General features: G+C 40.5%; 1 protein-coding gene across 1 annotated transcript; it reads left to right on the top strand.

Annotated features, from left to right (window-relative positions):
* Positions 1-4,815: 4,815 nt before the first annotated feature.
* LOC117532463 (metabotropic glutamate receptor 8-like) lies at positions 4,816-7,007 on the top strand (the record flags this gene model as incomplete). The annotated part of the gene is made up of 2 exons (XM_034195813.1): positions 4,816-4,955; positions 5,725-7,007. Coding segments are annotated over 2 exons (1,094 nt in total), but the record flags the coding sequence as incomplete, so codon positions are not given.
* Between the last annotated feature and the right edge of the window lie 8,878 nt (positions 7,008-15,885).

Raw genomic sequence — 15,885 nt, 5'->3', positions numbered from 1 at the left:
TAAAGCACGTTGTGAACATTAATGGTGGGGTAGGTAATTTTGGAGGCACCAGCTCGAGTGCGCTAGAATTTGAAAATACATAACCGGAAAAAATTCGCCGTGCTTTTTACAGCACTACGGCTTCCACAGATGACATTTTTTAATGTATTTATTGTCAAAGCATTTAATGTATTCATTGCTATCGGGATGTTAAGAGCATTCCATGGAATATAACAAAAAGTGTTTCTGAAATAAATTACATACCCCACCTTTAAAGCATGGAAACATGTCACAGTCGAGGCACAAAATACAAAAATGAACCTGAAAAGGAGCATAATACGTCCTCTTTAAGTGAAATATCTGAGTACTTCTCTCACCTCCGCATGTGAGATCAAGGTATGTGAAGGGATTGATGGAGAAAAATGTAGCAGTTATTAGGTGTGAAATTAAAAAAACGTATCTTCGACCATACAACAAAACACCTGAACAAGGATCGAAGGAAGCTGAACAAGTGTGAGGTAAGAGCGTGGAGGTATTATCACTCAGATGAATGGACCGGTTCGCCCATGCTGCCCGCTAAGGTCTCCCAGAAAAGAATCGATACCGGAGCACCCATTCAATAAAACTGAGGCCTCGCTCTGCTGTGTTTCACTGCGACACACACACTTCCTGTCAGCACAGAGAAGACGAGCTGCTGCTGCTGCTGTCGGATCCATTCAGGTCGAACAAGTAGATGAATGGAGCACCGGGTCTCTCTCTGCTCTCATTTAATGACAATTCGCAGCCGTGCCATCACTGGCGGCATACAGAGTATCAACAGTCTGGAAATAAAGTTAACAGACAGTCACTTGACACTTTGAATTAAGTATTTATGGTGAAATCGCAAGTGGTCACAAGTATTTGCTAAAAAGAACTGACCTATCCCAAACTGATACTTACGGTATTTATTTGTTGTTGCATAAGGCCCACGAATGCCCAGTGGCGAACCGTCAGGGCCTTCAAGGTATTCAGAATACCCTGGAACACTCGGATAAAACAAACAAAAAATAGATTTAATTATAAATAAAATGAATAAATGAGAATCGTATCCGTGTTGTTATTCTGTAATATTACAGTGTTACGTTGATTTGTTTGTCCTTCTCGGACCATGCACTACGCATTTCAGTGGTTTTATGTTTGAAAAAGAAAGCAACCAATCAGATCTTGTTCTGGGTCTCTGGGTAGAATATCCTTCAACCAAGGTATTCTACATCCTTGATCGAAGGCCCTGGCCGTTGCACTGAATGAAAGCGTACGTTTGGACTGACAGTTTGATCAACCAATCATATATTGATTTGTAGCCAATGGGCGTGTTCTTTCAGAGTTCCCCTCGGTTCCAGGGTGTTCTAGAAGGCCCGGTAGTTAACTGGCTCGAGACAGAGGATCTAGATGAATGCGACCAAGCAATTCATGCCGTTTTATTGTTTTTAACGTTGAAATGGCAAGTGCAACAGGTGAAGATGATGTTGTTGCGGAGTTGTTGTGAGTACCCTTTTCAAGACGACAATTCAGTGAAAAGACGGACATTATAACGGTGGGGGGGGAGGCGCGGCGGCGGCGGAGGGTGTGTGTGTGTCTACAGAAGGTCCAGTTGTGATAGACACGGTTCGCCACTGCGAATGACAATGTGCATCCATTAGATTATTGAGACTTACATGCGGAGTTCCTCAAGGCACCAAACTGGGGCCTCTTCTTTTTAATATCTACATTCGTCAATCTTCGGAAACAAAAACATAAGATACAGTAATTATGCAGCAGACACATAAATGTACTACATATTTCAACATTGGAATATGGTCCAATACAAGCACTGAGTATGTACAGTGGACAAATGAATGATTGGATACGTCCGAATGATTTTAAATGAAATAGACAGAACTGAGGTAATTGTTTTTGTAGCCAAAGAGGAACAATTGAAAGCACAGACAGGACAGAGGCATAACATACAAATATGAAACCTGAAAATGAGCATAATAGGGCCGCTTTAACTTTGAGAAGCAGTGTTTAGGTAGGCATCTGGAATAATCCCCCAGAAAACTGCAGGTTATTTTAAATGGAGGTGGAGGCCTTTCTATTTGACGCCTTTTCTTAAATCCACACATATTCATCTCACTGCACTGTAACGTTTAGTCTTGATTTCTATAACAGTCCTATTCTTTTTTGCCTAAAATACCCTACAAGTGTGTTGTTTGAGCTTAAAGGTGCATCCAGCGGTCATGTTTTCCCCAAATAACTTTCTTTCATGGGTTCCACAGATTTGTCTTATTGTGTTTAATGACAAAGCTGCAGCATGTGTCACCACAGAGTTATGATGATTACCATGTTTGGCAATAATGTGAAGCGACAACGTTAATTCTGTATTAACAGATTCTCTGGAGTGGGGATGTAGAGGACGAGGTGGTGTTGGTTGGGTGGGGGTTCTGCACCCTAAGGCCAGTTTCGGTGATTCATCGCCATGCTGATGTGATTTCTGAAGCTTTTATTCACGTCGAAAAAGGAAATCGGGGCAGGATTGAATCAAACCGGCGCCCACTCACTTCATTATAAATCATTCTTATATATGTCATGTTGTTCTGCTCTATAGCTTCAATCTGCTGCTCTTCTTCTCGGCTTCAAAGATGCGACACTAATCTGCTTCCAGTTTGAGACTATGCTGCCCCCGGTGTTGAATTTGCCCTGCAGTGAGGAGTACTACTGAACCACAAAAACAACATGAATACAGCAGTAGCTAGAAAACATCTGAAAACAAAACGTTAAGTTTAGAAGGATTACGTGAACATTCAGGTCTTCTTGGTAATGTTTGAACACTTCAACATTTTGGATTTAAACAATTGGGGCCTTGTTTGTGATGCTCGAAGACACAGAGAAAATACAGGAAATGTTTCAGACCACCTCTTCAAGTATTTTAAACATTCAGATATCATTCCACCTTGAATGCTTATTTTATGTATTTACTCTTCGTGTCGATGCAATCAGTTAGCTATCTAATCTACCCTAGATGCATGAAGTGAAAAGGTGTCAATGTATTTAAGAAAGACATCTTAATGTTAGTACAAAAAGTACTTTAGATGGCATTTCCCTCAAAACAATTAGGAATTGTTGTATACGAATGTCATTTATAGGGTTTAAAGGGACAGGCTTGGATTCATTTAAAACTAAATATAGATTTATACAGTATATATATTGTATATGTTATTTAGTAAATTACTCCTTGTTAAAAGAAAAATGTCCCTACAGCTTATATTTGAATCAGATTTCTGGGGGTTTTAAAAAATTAGTCTTTCAATTATTAAAAATGTGTATCCAAACAAATTATATTTATCAGTTTTTGTAATGAAAATTGAAAATATTGGTAAAAATAGGATTACAAATATATTTAAAATAATGGTCAGGTAAATCATAAAAGGGAATAACCAGTATCCCAGGTGAGAAACCAAAGTGTGTAAAACCTCAGAATATTATAGTCATCATGATTTACGCTGACAACCAGAACATTTAAATCTAACTGAAGTCATCCCTTTTTAGATGTTGGTTGTAAAAATAATATGAATCTGCAGGCTAAATGTGAACAGTGTCAGACAGCATGAGATATGAAATTGGCAGGATTATGTCAATATGGCAGCAAGGCGTTTGTTTGGTTGGTTTATTGGCGACTTGTCGGGGAAACTGTGATAAGATGAGTCACGCTGAGGAAAACCTGCATCGTCACAAAAACCAGAAAGAAAAATAACAGCTTAAAAAGACAACACATGGAGATACAATAATGTTTACCACACACTGGGCAGACAACAGGGACGGTGGTCAGTTTGGATTAATGTCAGTTAGAACAGATTCAGTCAAGATGCCTTTTCGCTGAATAAAGGAAAATCAATCAAGAGTAGCTGTCCAACATGGCAAAGCAGGTCAACCGTTAAACACAGTTTGATGGTTCAGTTCTCCTGGAGAGTCCTGGAGCAGGATAACAAACCCCCAAACATCTCCAGATGAGCGCACGTCGTGGAATAAAATAAACGTCCTGCAGTGTAATCTACAACACACATATTTAGCTAAATAGAGCTGTACACATGTTCCTCCACCATAACTGTGTATTTTGCATTTCACATGTTCTTAAGACTACATTCAAAGGAGCACTTTGAGTGACAAGACCAGGAGCCAATCAGTGAAAAGGGTGGGATTGATGCAGCATTGTGTAGCAGTATTTTATTGATGCATGGACTTCAAGAATGGATCTCCTGTTATATAAACTTTGCATTGAATTCAGTTAAATTGGACTGTAGACTGTATTGGAAGCTGTCAAGTTTCTCAGATGCACTTTTTAAATGTGTCCACTTGGCAATGCCGATTTGGTGCAATACAAAGGAGGGTTGTGTGATGAATGTTACCCTCGTTAGATAAAACAAGTGTGGCCAAACTGCAGCTGCAAAGCAGAAATATGATTCAAGACGTTATTGAAATAATCCTCAAATTGCATTAAGATTGTTTAATGACTTCAGGATTGTGATACAGCATATCTTATCCTGGAGCCTCTAGGGATTTCCAACCGTAATCATTGAGCTACCTCTCAGATCAAATGTAGGCCAAATGTAGGTTTGCCCACTTCACCAATGATGTAGGATAAAGTAGTTTGGACAGATATAGTAGTGGGAAACAAACAGTCTAGCATCACAAAACTACTGGTCGCAAACTTAAAAATGCAAGCGTGATCACACGACTTACTGTCCTAGCCAACAGAGAAACGTACACAAATGATAATCAGAAAGGTCTAACCTCGGTGTGTATTCTTTGTGTTTTCCACAGGAAGTGCAGGGACTCCGGTCATGTTTAACGAGAACGGTGACGCTCCTGGACGCTACGACATCTTCCAGTATCAGATTAACAACAGGTCAACGGCCGAGTACAAGGTCATCGGACACTGGACCAATCAGCTGCATCTGACGGTAAGGATCAAGAATATTCAATCTTTTATATTTTGTAAGCATCTGTCAAACTGTTCATGAGACTGGTACAAGGCATCATTTCAAGACCTTGATATTGGAGATTAACGACAATAACAGATGGTGTTTTCTCAGTTGTCATAGAGCACTTTAAGGACTTTTACATTTCATTTAGCTGACCCTTTTATCCAAAGCCATTTACAAAGACTTCTACATAGATCACCCATCATTGGACATGCCTACGGGGGTCATTTGGGGTCCAGTATCGATACTTCGACATCTTAACTGAAGGGGCTGGATGATTTAGTCTGTACTACAAACAGTAAAGTATCTCAGATGCAACATGTACGTTTGTCTGCTTGACGATGCCAATTTGTTGTAATTCATTTAAAAAATGTAGGGAGGGGAAGTTTAAACTCAGACTGAAAACTTTATCTTATCAAAATAGGTGTGGACAAAATCTGCGTTCGAAAAAAAAAAATAGGATTCATAATGATGTTATCGCAACATTTATAGACGCAATAAATCTGTTTAGGATTCTGGTTCCTCCCTCTTATTTTTTCCATTAATGATAGGATAAACTAAGATGTATGTTTCAAGGCTTTATTGTCATTTGCACATACGGTGTAGATACGGCAATGAAACGCTTAAGTCACAGGCTCCTCCAACAGTGCAACATATATAGGACATAGAACAAATAAAACCGATACAATGAGTAAACCTATGTGGTAATAAACCTGATTCTGACTGTGTTTCCCCCCTCTCTCCTCAGATGGAGACCCTCCAGTGGACGACGGGCGACTCCTCGCTGCCGGTGTCGGTGTGCAGCCTGCCCTGCCAGACGGGCGAGAGGAAGAAGGTGGTGAAGGGCATGCCGTGCTGCTGGCACTGCGAGCGCTGCGAGGGATACCACTTCCAGGCCAGCGAGTTCACCTGCGAGATCTGCCCCTACGAGAAAAGACCCGACCAGAACCGAACCAGCTGCCAGCCGATCCCCATCATCAAGCTGGAGTGGAGCTCGCCCTGGGCTCTGTTTCCCGTCTTCATCTCCATCCTTGGCATCATCGCTACAACCTTTGCCATCGTCACCTTCGTCCGCTACAACGACACCCCCATTGTTCGCGCCTCAGGGCGGGAGATGAGCTACGTGCTGTTGACAGGCATCTTCCTGTGTTACATTATCACCTTCCCCATGATCGCTGCACCCGATGTGGTCGTCTGCTCTTTCCGACGCATCTTCCTGGGTCTCGGCATGTGTTTTAGTAACGCCGCGCTTCTCACCAAGACCAACCGCATCCACCGCATCTTCGAGCAGGGCAAGACGGCGGTGACGGCGCCGCGGTTCATCTCCCCGGCCTCCCAGCTGGTTATCACCTTCTCGCTGATCTCAGTCCAGCTTCTGGGCGTTCTGGTGTGGTTCTCCGCCGACCCGCCTCACACCTTTGTGGACTACGGTGAGCAGCGTACGCAGGATCCCTCAAACGCTCGCGGTGTCCTCAAGTGCGATATCTCCGACCTGTCGCTCATCTGCTCGCTGGGATACAGCATCCTCTTGATGGTCACATGCACTGTTTACGCCATCAAGACGCGTGGCGTGCCAGAGACCTTCAACGAGGCCAAACCCATTGGATTTACTATGTACACAACCTGCATCATCTGGCTCGCCTTCATCCCCATCTTCTTCGGCACGGCACAGTCGGCGGAGCGGGTGAGTTTGCCTCTCTGATAAATAATGTACTGTCATGTTTTATGTAATGTTCAGCCCTGCAGCAGGGTTTAGCTTATAAGTGGAAATAGACTGCCAGCAGCATCTACATGTACACACAGGCCTCCTGTATGTATTTATGTGACACTGATGACAGTCGAAAGTCCTGTTGTTTCTCAAAGTCAAAGTCAACTTTATTGTCAATCTTTCAGTTTGTGTACAGACAGAGATCGAAATGCCGTTTCCCACAATCCCGAATACAAGAATATATAAAAATATGTATCAAAATATGTATATCCTATAAATACACAATCGACAGACACATTTACTGTATACATATGCACACATTAAGACATAAATAAAAACACAACAATCAATACAAAATAACAGTCACTTCAATATCTTTGGGGAATGTACATTAGTGCAAGACTGTCCATAGCAGCGTCAAAAGCGTGGTGTTAAAGCTCTTTTTTACTCTACCATTGGTTTTTTGGGGTATATTTTGTAAACTTGATATGACAACCAACATGTTTGGCAAAAAGTACACATAGATATCCTGATTTGCAGAAATAACTAGTTCAGTAAAGGCATTACTAATCCCACTCGTGCTGTGAGCTAGGAACTCTTCTCTTGCTGTTTCATTTCAGATAGAAGACAAAAGAAGCGGATTCTCGTTTTCATCAGCGTACCATTGTTTGAAAAGGTCTATGGCGAACTAGATCACTCTTGAATTTGGAAACAGCCCTTTAACAAAATAACCTCAACTCAAAGTCCAATTGCTAGCTTGTTCCTGACCTTTAAACCACATGAAGAATGGAACAAGGATAGTGTTTTATCAGTTGACATAGAACTGCCGATGTTAAAGCCTTCAATGTTTCCAAGGCACTTTGTTTGTTTTGTCGTGAAGCAGTTTAAAAGTATCTTGACCTCGGGAAAAGCAGTTGGATAGAACAATCTCAAATCAAAGCCAATTTACGAGTGTAGCATTTCCCTCAGAATAATGGTCGTAGGCTTTACTGATGAACCAGAATGTATTCAAACTCCAGACCCAACGTAAGAGCTTGAGCCTCTTCGCGGGGTGCTAACATTTAAACATACAGTCCATTCACACGTTGTTTCCAAAGCCACAACAACTTCCTGTCAAACACGTAATCTCGCCTTCAAAATAAAAGCATACAAATGAAACAGGAAGTTAAACTAAATTACATTTAAGATATATATAAAACGAAAGCAACAAAAACAATGCAACATCCCCTTCAGTCTCACATAACACAAATTGGGTTATCTACAACTAGTTCAAACATTTTAAACAAGCGGGTAATTGAACCTTTAACTGAGATTGTCAAAGTGAAAAAATGAAAATTCATTCGGGTACTGTTTTTTTTAAAGGTAGGTCATGGACATTGTTTTGTGAGGTGATCTTAATCTTTGTCCAACTCCTTTTCAGACTAAAACACTCTGAAAGGGTGCGTAAGTAAGCGCCATGATCTAAGTATAGACACAGAAATAAAGACAATACTGTACATGTATCGCAGTGTGAAGCATTGTTGTTTGTTTGTTTATTTAAAGGGCAGTGCACATTGATCAACATTGCTGTAAACGTGCCAGTATTAGACAGCAGGCTAATTTTCAACTGTTGTCCTGTTGGCAATATGTTAAATAACCACAACAAGACTAGAGAAATAAAAACATATTTAAAAAGCATACACTCAGCAACAGACAACAATCAATAGGAACAGACACACATGCAAACAGATGAAATACTATCATAAGTGTTCACATTTTGGGTTCACAGAGTGATACAGTGTTGGTCTTGCTAAAAAAACGTCTTCTTAATGTTTAGCTGTGAGTCAGTAAGCCATTGATTTACATGAACCATTGCATCATTTAATTTGGCCGCAGCTTGGGCCTTGGTTTTTGCATGGACATAAATGACAGTGTCATCAGCGTACATTTGCACCTCACATCCAGTGCACACTGATGGAAAGTCATTTACATACAGGCTGAATAGAATTGGGCCCAGGATAGATCCCTGGGGTGCACCCAGTTCATTCCTCAGGGGTGGTGATGTCTCGCCACTTACCCTTACACACTGAACTCTGTCTGACAGATAGGAGCTCATCCAGTCTATTGCACTGGGTGAGAAATTGAAAGACATTTTGTGAATGAGTACTTGATGATTGACTGTATCAAAAGCTTTCTTAAGATCTAAGAAGATTGCTCCAACAATGCCTCCTTTGTCCATTTTTGATTTAATATTTTCCACAAGGAAACAATTTGCGGTCTCAGTGGAATGATTGGCTCGGAAGCCGAATTGCATGGGGTGTAGTGTGAAAGGACTACTGTTAAGATGTCCAGTCAATTGCTCAGCTACACATTTCTCAGAGATCTTAGACATGACAGGTCAAATACTAATGGGCCTATAGTTGTTTGCATCAGTTGTGTCCCCGGATTTGTGGACTGGCACAACAATGGCTAACTTCCAGTCTTTTGGGAATTTTCCCTCCCTAAAAGAGGTGTTAATTATTTTAGTAATTGTCCCTGTGAGAGTCCAGTCCAAAAGTGTCTTTTGATTTGGAATTGTTTAAAGAAGAAATTATAGACTTAACTTTGGATTCAGAAGTCTCTGTCAGGGAGAAGACTGGCTGTGTACTATCAATAGGTATTAATAAGTATTACAGTTTCATTTATAATACAACATACTTGTTGCATGGGCAGTGTATACTTGGTGTTTTGTTCTAGGGTAAATGGTAATTGAGTCAACAGGACTTTTAGGGTTTTGGAATATTTGGCCTACAAAACAATTGCATAGCACTGAAAGTACATGCTAAGAAAAGACAAGATAAGAGGTACATTATTGATCCCAAATTGCTAAATGTTTACGTTGCAATAACATAAAAAACAAAACAAGGCATTGCACATAAGTACATTAAAGAGTAGAAATAAATAATTCAGGAATTCAAACATCTCAAAATTGAATTAAAACGGCATTAAAAAGTAAAATATACAGTAGACTGAAGATAACAAATCTATAAACTCTGACAATAAAACACTATTGAAGTGTACTACAGGCTAGTTAGCACGCCCTTGTTAAAGCAAATACAAACCCATTCCCTCACACTTTTTTACGTTATGTTTTGGTTTTGAGAAGGCACTACGCATTCAAACAATGATTCAAACACTCTTACAAAAAAGTGACTACGGACCAGACATCTGAGCAGCCTGTAGTTGCTGTAAATCATAGAGAAACTCAGTGTCTAACATATGTTGAGGTTAGTTTTAGTTTCAGGACTCATGACTTAGTTACTGCGTTCTGAATGATTGATGATTGATGAGATTCTGGTCACCACAGGCACAGCCTTGCCGGCGCTGCAGCTCCTCGACACAGAACTAATTAGAGCGGCATCAAATGTAGCTCATTCAGACAACAGTTTTTGGGTTGAGTTTGCTGTAAGCGAGGAGCCAGATGGAAGATTATGCTCATTATGGAGTCTGTGGGGAGTTGGAGAGGACAGGTGGAGCGATCCACTGTCATTCCCTCCAAACTGTATCCGTCGCTTCTTCTTCTGCTACTGTTTCGTTATGTTTTGGGTTGTTTATGTAAACATGTCAACTGATTTTCAATTAAGGTAAAACTAACCCGGCAATTTGTCTCACACACACACTCACCCCCAAAAGCCTGAAACGCCTCCATTGGACTCCTTTGTTTACTTCCTGAATATAATGACATCACTAAGTAACACTCGCGCTCCTATTGGCTAGCGCTCCAACACATTGGTACGTGATAGGCTAAGGGGACGGGACATCTCTAAGCGGTTGACCAATCACAACAGAGCCGGCCAGCTAACCAATCAGAGCAGACTGGGCTCTGGTTTCAGACAGAGGGTGAAAAGAGGTGCTGCAGCACAGGCAGTATGTGAACAAGACAGAGCTTTTTGAACATTAAAGCATGGAGACATGTAGAGACACTACATACTGATATACACCTGAACATCAGCAGGAGAGGACTCTTTAAAGTAGAGACACTACATACTGATATACACTTGAACTTCAGCAGGAGAGGACTCTTTAAAGTAGAGACACTACATACTGATATACACCTGCACATCAGCAGGAGAGGACTCTTTAAAGTAGAGACACTACATACTGATACACACCTGAACATCAGCAGGAGAGGACTCTTTAAAGTAGAGACACTACATACTGATATACACCTGAACATCAGCAGGAGAGGACTCTTTAAAGTAGAGACACTACATACTGATATACACCTGAACATCAGCAGAAGAGGACTCTTTAAAGTACAGACACTACATACTGATATACACCTGAACATCAGCAGGAGAGGACTCTTTAAAGTAGAGACACTACAAACTGATATACACCTGAACATCAGCAGGAGAGGACTCTTTAAAGTAGAGACACTACATACTGATATACACCTGAACATCAGCAGGAGAGGACTCTTTAAAGTAGAGACACTACATACTGATATACACCTGAACATCATCAGGAGAGGACTCTTTAAAGTAGAGACACTACATACTGATATACACCTGAACATCAGCAGAAGAGGACTCTTTAAAGTACAGACACTACATACTGATATACACCTGAACATCAGCAGGAGAGGACTCTTTAAAGTAGAGACACTACATACTGATATACACCTGAACATCAGCAGGAGAGGACTCTTTTAAAGTAGAGACACTACATACTGATATACACCTGAACATCATCAGGAGAGGACTCTTTAAAGTAGAGACACTACATACTGATATACACCTGAACATCAGCAGGAGAGGACTCTTTAAAGTAGAGACACTACATACTGATATACACCTGAACATCAGCAGGAGAGGACTCTTTAAAGTAGAGACATTACATACTGATATACACCTGAACATCAGCAGGAGAGGACTCTTTAAAGTAGAGACACTACATACTGATATACACCTGAACATCAGCAGGAGAGGACTCTTTAAAGTAGAGACACTACATACTGATATACACCTGAACATCAGCAGGAGAGGACTCTTTAAAGTAGAGACATTACATACTGATATACACCTGAACATCAGCAGGAGAGGACTCTTTAAAGTAGAGACACTACATACTGATATACACCTGAACATCAGCAGGAGAGACTCTTAAAGTAGAGACATTACATACTGATATACACCTGAACATCAGCAGGAGAGGACTCTTTAAAGTAGAGACACTACATACTGATATACACCTGAACATCAGCAGGAGAGGACTCTTTAAAGTAGAGACACTACATACTGATATACACCTGAACATCAGCAGGAGAGGACTCTTTAAAGTAGAGACACTATATACTGATATACACCTGAACATCAGCAGGAAAGGACTCTTTAAAGTAGAGACACTACATACTGATATACACCTGAACATCAGCAGGAGAGGACTCTTTAAAGTAGAGACACTACATACTGATATACACCTGAACATCAGCAGGAGAGGACTCTTTAAAGTAGAGACATTACATACTGATATACACCTGAACATCAGCAGGAGAGGACTCTTTAAAGTAGAGACACTACATGCTGATATACACCTGAACATCAGCAGGAGAGGACTCTTTAAAGTAGAGACACTACATACTGATATACACCTGCACATCAGCAGGAGAGGACTCTTTAAAGTAGAGACACTACATACTGATACACACCTGAACATCAGCAGGAGAGGACTCTTTAAAGTAGAGACACTACATACTGATATACACCTGAACATCAGCAGGAGAGGACTCTTTAAAGTAGAGACACTACATACTGATATACACCTGAACATCAGCAGAAGAGGACTCTTTAAAGTACAGACACTACATACTGATATACACCTGAACATCAGCAGGAGAGGACTCTTTAAAGTAGAGACACTACATACTGATATACACCTGAACATCAGCAGGAGAGGACTCTTTAAAGTAGAGACACTACATACTGATATACACCTGAACATCAGCAGGAGAGGACTCTTTAAAGTAGAGACACTACATACTGATATACACCTGAACATCATCAGGAGAGGACTATTTAAAGTAGAGACACTACATACTGATATACACCTGAACATCAGCAGAAGAGGACTCTTTAAAGTACAGACACTACATACTGATATACACCTGAACATCAGCAGGAGAGGACTCTTTAAAGTAGAGACACTACATACTGATATACACCTGAACATCAGCAGGAGAGGACTCTTTAAGTAGAGACACTACATACTGATATACACCTGAACATCAGCAGGAGAGGACTCTTTAAAGTAGAGACACTACATACTGATATACACCTGAACATCATCAGGAGAGGACTCTTTAAAGTAGAGACACTACATACTGATATACACCTGAACATCAGCAGGAGAGGACTCTTTAAAGTAGAGACACTACATACTGATATACACCTGAACATCAGCAGGAGAGGACTCTTTAAAGTAGAGACATTACATACTGATATACACCTGAACATCAGCAGGAGAGGACTCTTTAAAGTAGAGACACTACATACTGATATACACCTGAACATCAGCAGGAGAGGACTCTTTTAAAGTAGAGACACTACATACTGATATACACCTGAACATCATCAGGAGAGGACTCTTTAAAGTAGAGACACTACATACTGATATACACCTGAACATCAGCAGAAGAGGACTCTTTAAAGTAGAGACACTACATACTGATATACACCTGAACATCAGCAGGAGAGGACTCTTTAAAGTAGAGACACTACATACTGATATACACCTGAACATCAGCAGGAGAGGACTCTTTAAAGTAGAGACACTACATACTGATATACACCTGAACATCAGCAGAAGAGGACTCTTTAAAGTACAGACACTACATACTGATATACACCTGAACATCAGCAGGAGAGGACTCTTTAAAGTAGAGACACTACATACTGATATACACCTGAACATCAGCAGGAGAGGACTCTTTAAAGTAGAGACACTACATACTGATATACACCTGAACATCAGCAGGAGAGGACTCTTTAAAGTAGAGACACTACATACTGATATACACCTGAACATCATCAGGAGAGGACTCTTTAAAGTAGAGACACTACATACTGATATACACCTGAACATCAGCAGGAGAGGACTCTTTAAAGTAGAGACACTACATACTGATATACACCTGAACATCAGCAGGAGAGGACTCTTTAAAGTAGAGACATTACATACTGATATACACCTGAACATCAGCAGGAGAGGACTCTTTAAAGTAGAGACACTACATACTGATATACACCTGAACATCAGCAGGAGAGGACTCTTTTAAAGTAGAGACACTACATACTGATATACACCTGAACATCATCAGGAGAGGACTCTTTAAAGTAGAGACACTACATACTGATATACACCTGAACATCAGCAGGAGAGGACTTTTTAAAGTAGAGACACTACATACTGATATACACCTGAACATCAGCAGGAGAGGACTCTTTAAAGTAGAGACATTACATACTGATATACACCTGAACATCAGCAGGAGAGGACTCTTTAAAGTAGAGACACTACATACTGATATACACCTGAACATCAGCAGGAGAGGACTCTTTAAAGTAGAGACACTACATACTGATATACACCTGAACATCAGCAGGAGAGGACTCTTTAAAGTAGAGACATTACATACTGATATACACCTGAACATCAGCAGGAGAGGACTCTTTAAAGTAGAGACACTACATACTGATATACACCTGAACATCAGCAGGAGAGGACTCTTTAAAGTAGAGACATTACATACTGATATACACCTGAACATCAGCAGGAGAGGACTCTTTAAAGTAGAGACACTACATACTGATATACACCTGAACATCAGCAGGAGAGGACTCTTTAAAGTAGAGACACTACATACTGATATACACCTGAACATCAGCAGGAGAGGACTCTTTAAAGTAGAGACACTATTATACTGATATACACATGAACATCAGCAGGAAAGGACTCTTTAAAGTAGAGACACTACATACTGATATACACCTGAACATCAGCAGGAGAGGACTCTTTAAAGTAGAGACACTACATACTGATATACACCTGAACATCAGCAGGAGAGGACTCTTTAAAGTAGAGACATTACATACTGATATACACCTGAACATCAGCAGGAGAGGACTCTTTAAAGTAGAGACACTACATGCTGATATACACCTGAACATCAGCAGGAGAGGACTCTTTAAAGTAGAGACACTACATACTGATATACACCTGAACATCAGCAGGAGAGTACTCTTTAAAGTAGAGACACTACATACTGATACACACCTGAACATCAGCAGGAGAGGACTCTTTAAAGTAGAGACATTACATACTGATATACACCTGAACATCAGCAGGAGAGGACTCTTTAAAGTAGAGACCCTACACACTGATATACACCTGAACATCAGCAGGAGAGGACTATTTAAAGTAGAGACACTACATACTGATATACACCTGAACATCAGCAGGAGAGCACTCTTTAAAGTAGAGACACTACATACTGATATACACCTAAAACATGTGCATTATAGGGCCCCTTTAAGGAGCCAGCCCTAAATAAATGTTAATTTGGTTAATTTGGTTAAGCTGTCCATCTTTGTTCCAGACTAAAGTATCTCATTAACTATGTAATAGAATATTTGATATAAATATTACATCATTTTAATTTAAGCAGATATTATGCTTTGGCATCATATTCAAGTCATTCAAGTAAAATGCAGATAGTTCTCAGCCTGTGTAAATGCTAATCATAGAACAGACATTTGGGGACTTCAAATGAAGTTGCGATGAAAGCTTTAAGAGCAGCTGAGTAACTGAAGTGTCCAGGTTTCACTGAGACTCTGAACTAATGAAGGCTATAAACAGCCGACAGCAGTTTTTGGGGTTATGTTTGGGTAATTTGTACCCATAGAAGGGACTGAAGCAGCAGGTTCAGACATGCTCAGATGAAGATTGCATCACTGTCCCCGAACAGACCGAGGTGTTGCATCAAGAAGCCTGCAGTAACCCCCCCCCACCCTCCCAACCCCAGAGTACAAGAGTCTGCACACAGATGCCACTTCTTCTGCGCAAAATCTCTGCAGCGAAAATAAACAGAATACACTCTTTTAAGCAGAACATTTCATTATAGAAACACATAACAAATGTTTTTTCACAGACGTTTTCTGTGATTACCCGGCAGACAGACTTTTG

Source organism: Gymnodraco acuticeps, unplaced genomic scaffold (genome assembly GCF_902827175.1).
Source record: "Gymnodraco acuticeps unplaced genomic scaffold, fGymAcu1.1, whole genome shotgun sequence".
NCBI lineage: Eukaryota > Metazoa > Chordata > Actinopteri > Perciformes > Bathydraconidae > Gymnodraco > Gymnodraco acuticeps.
Note: the sequence above shows the minus strand (reverse complement) of the source record. Positions and strands in the feature narration are given on the sequence as shown.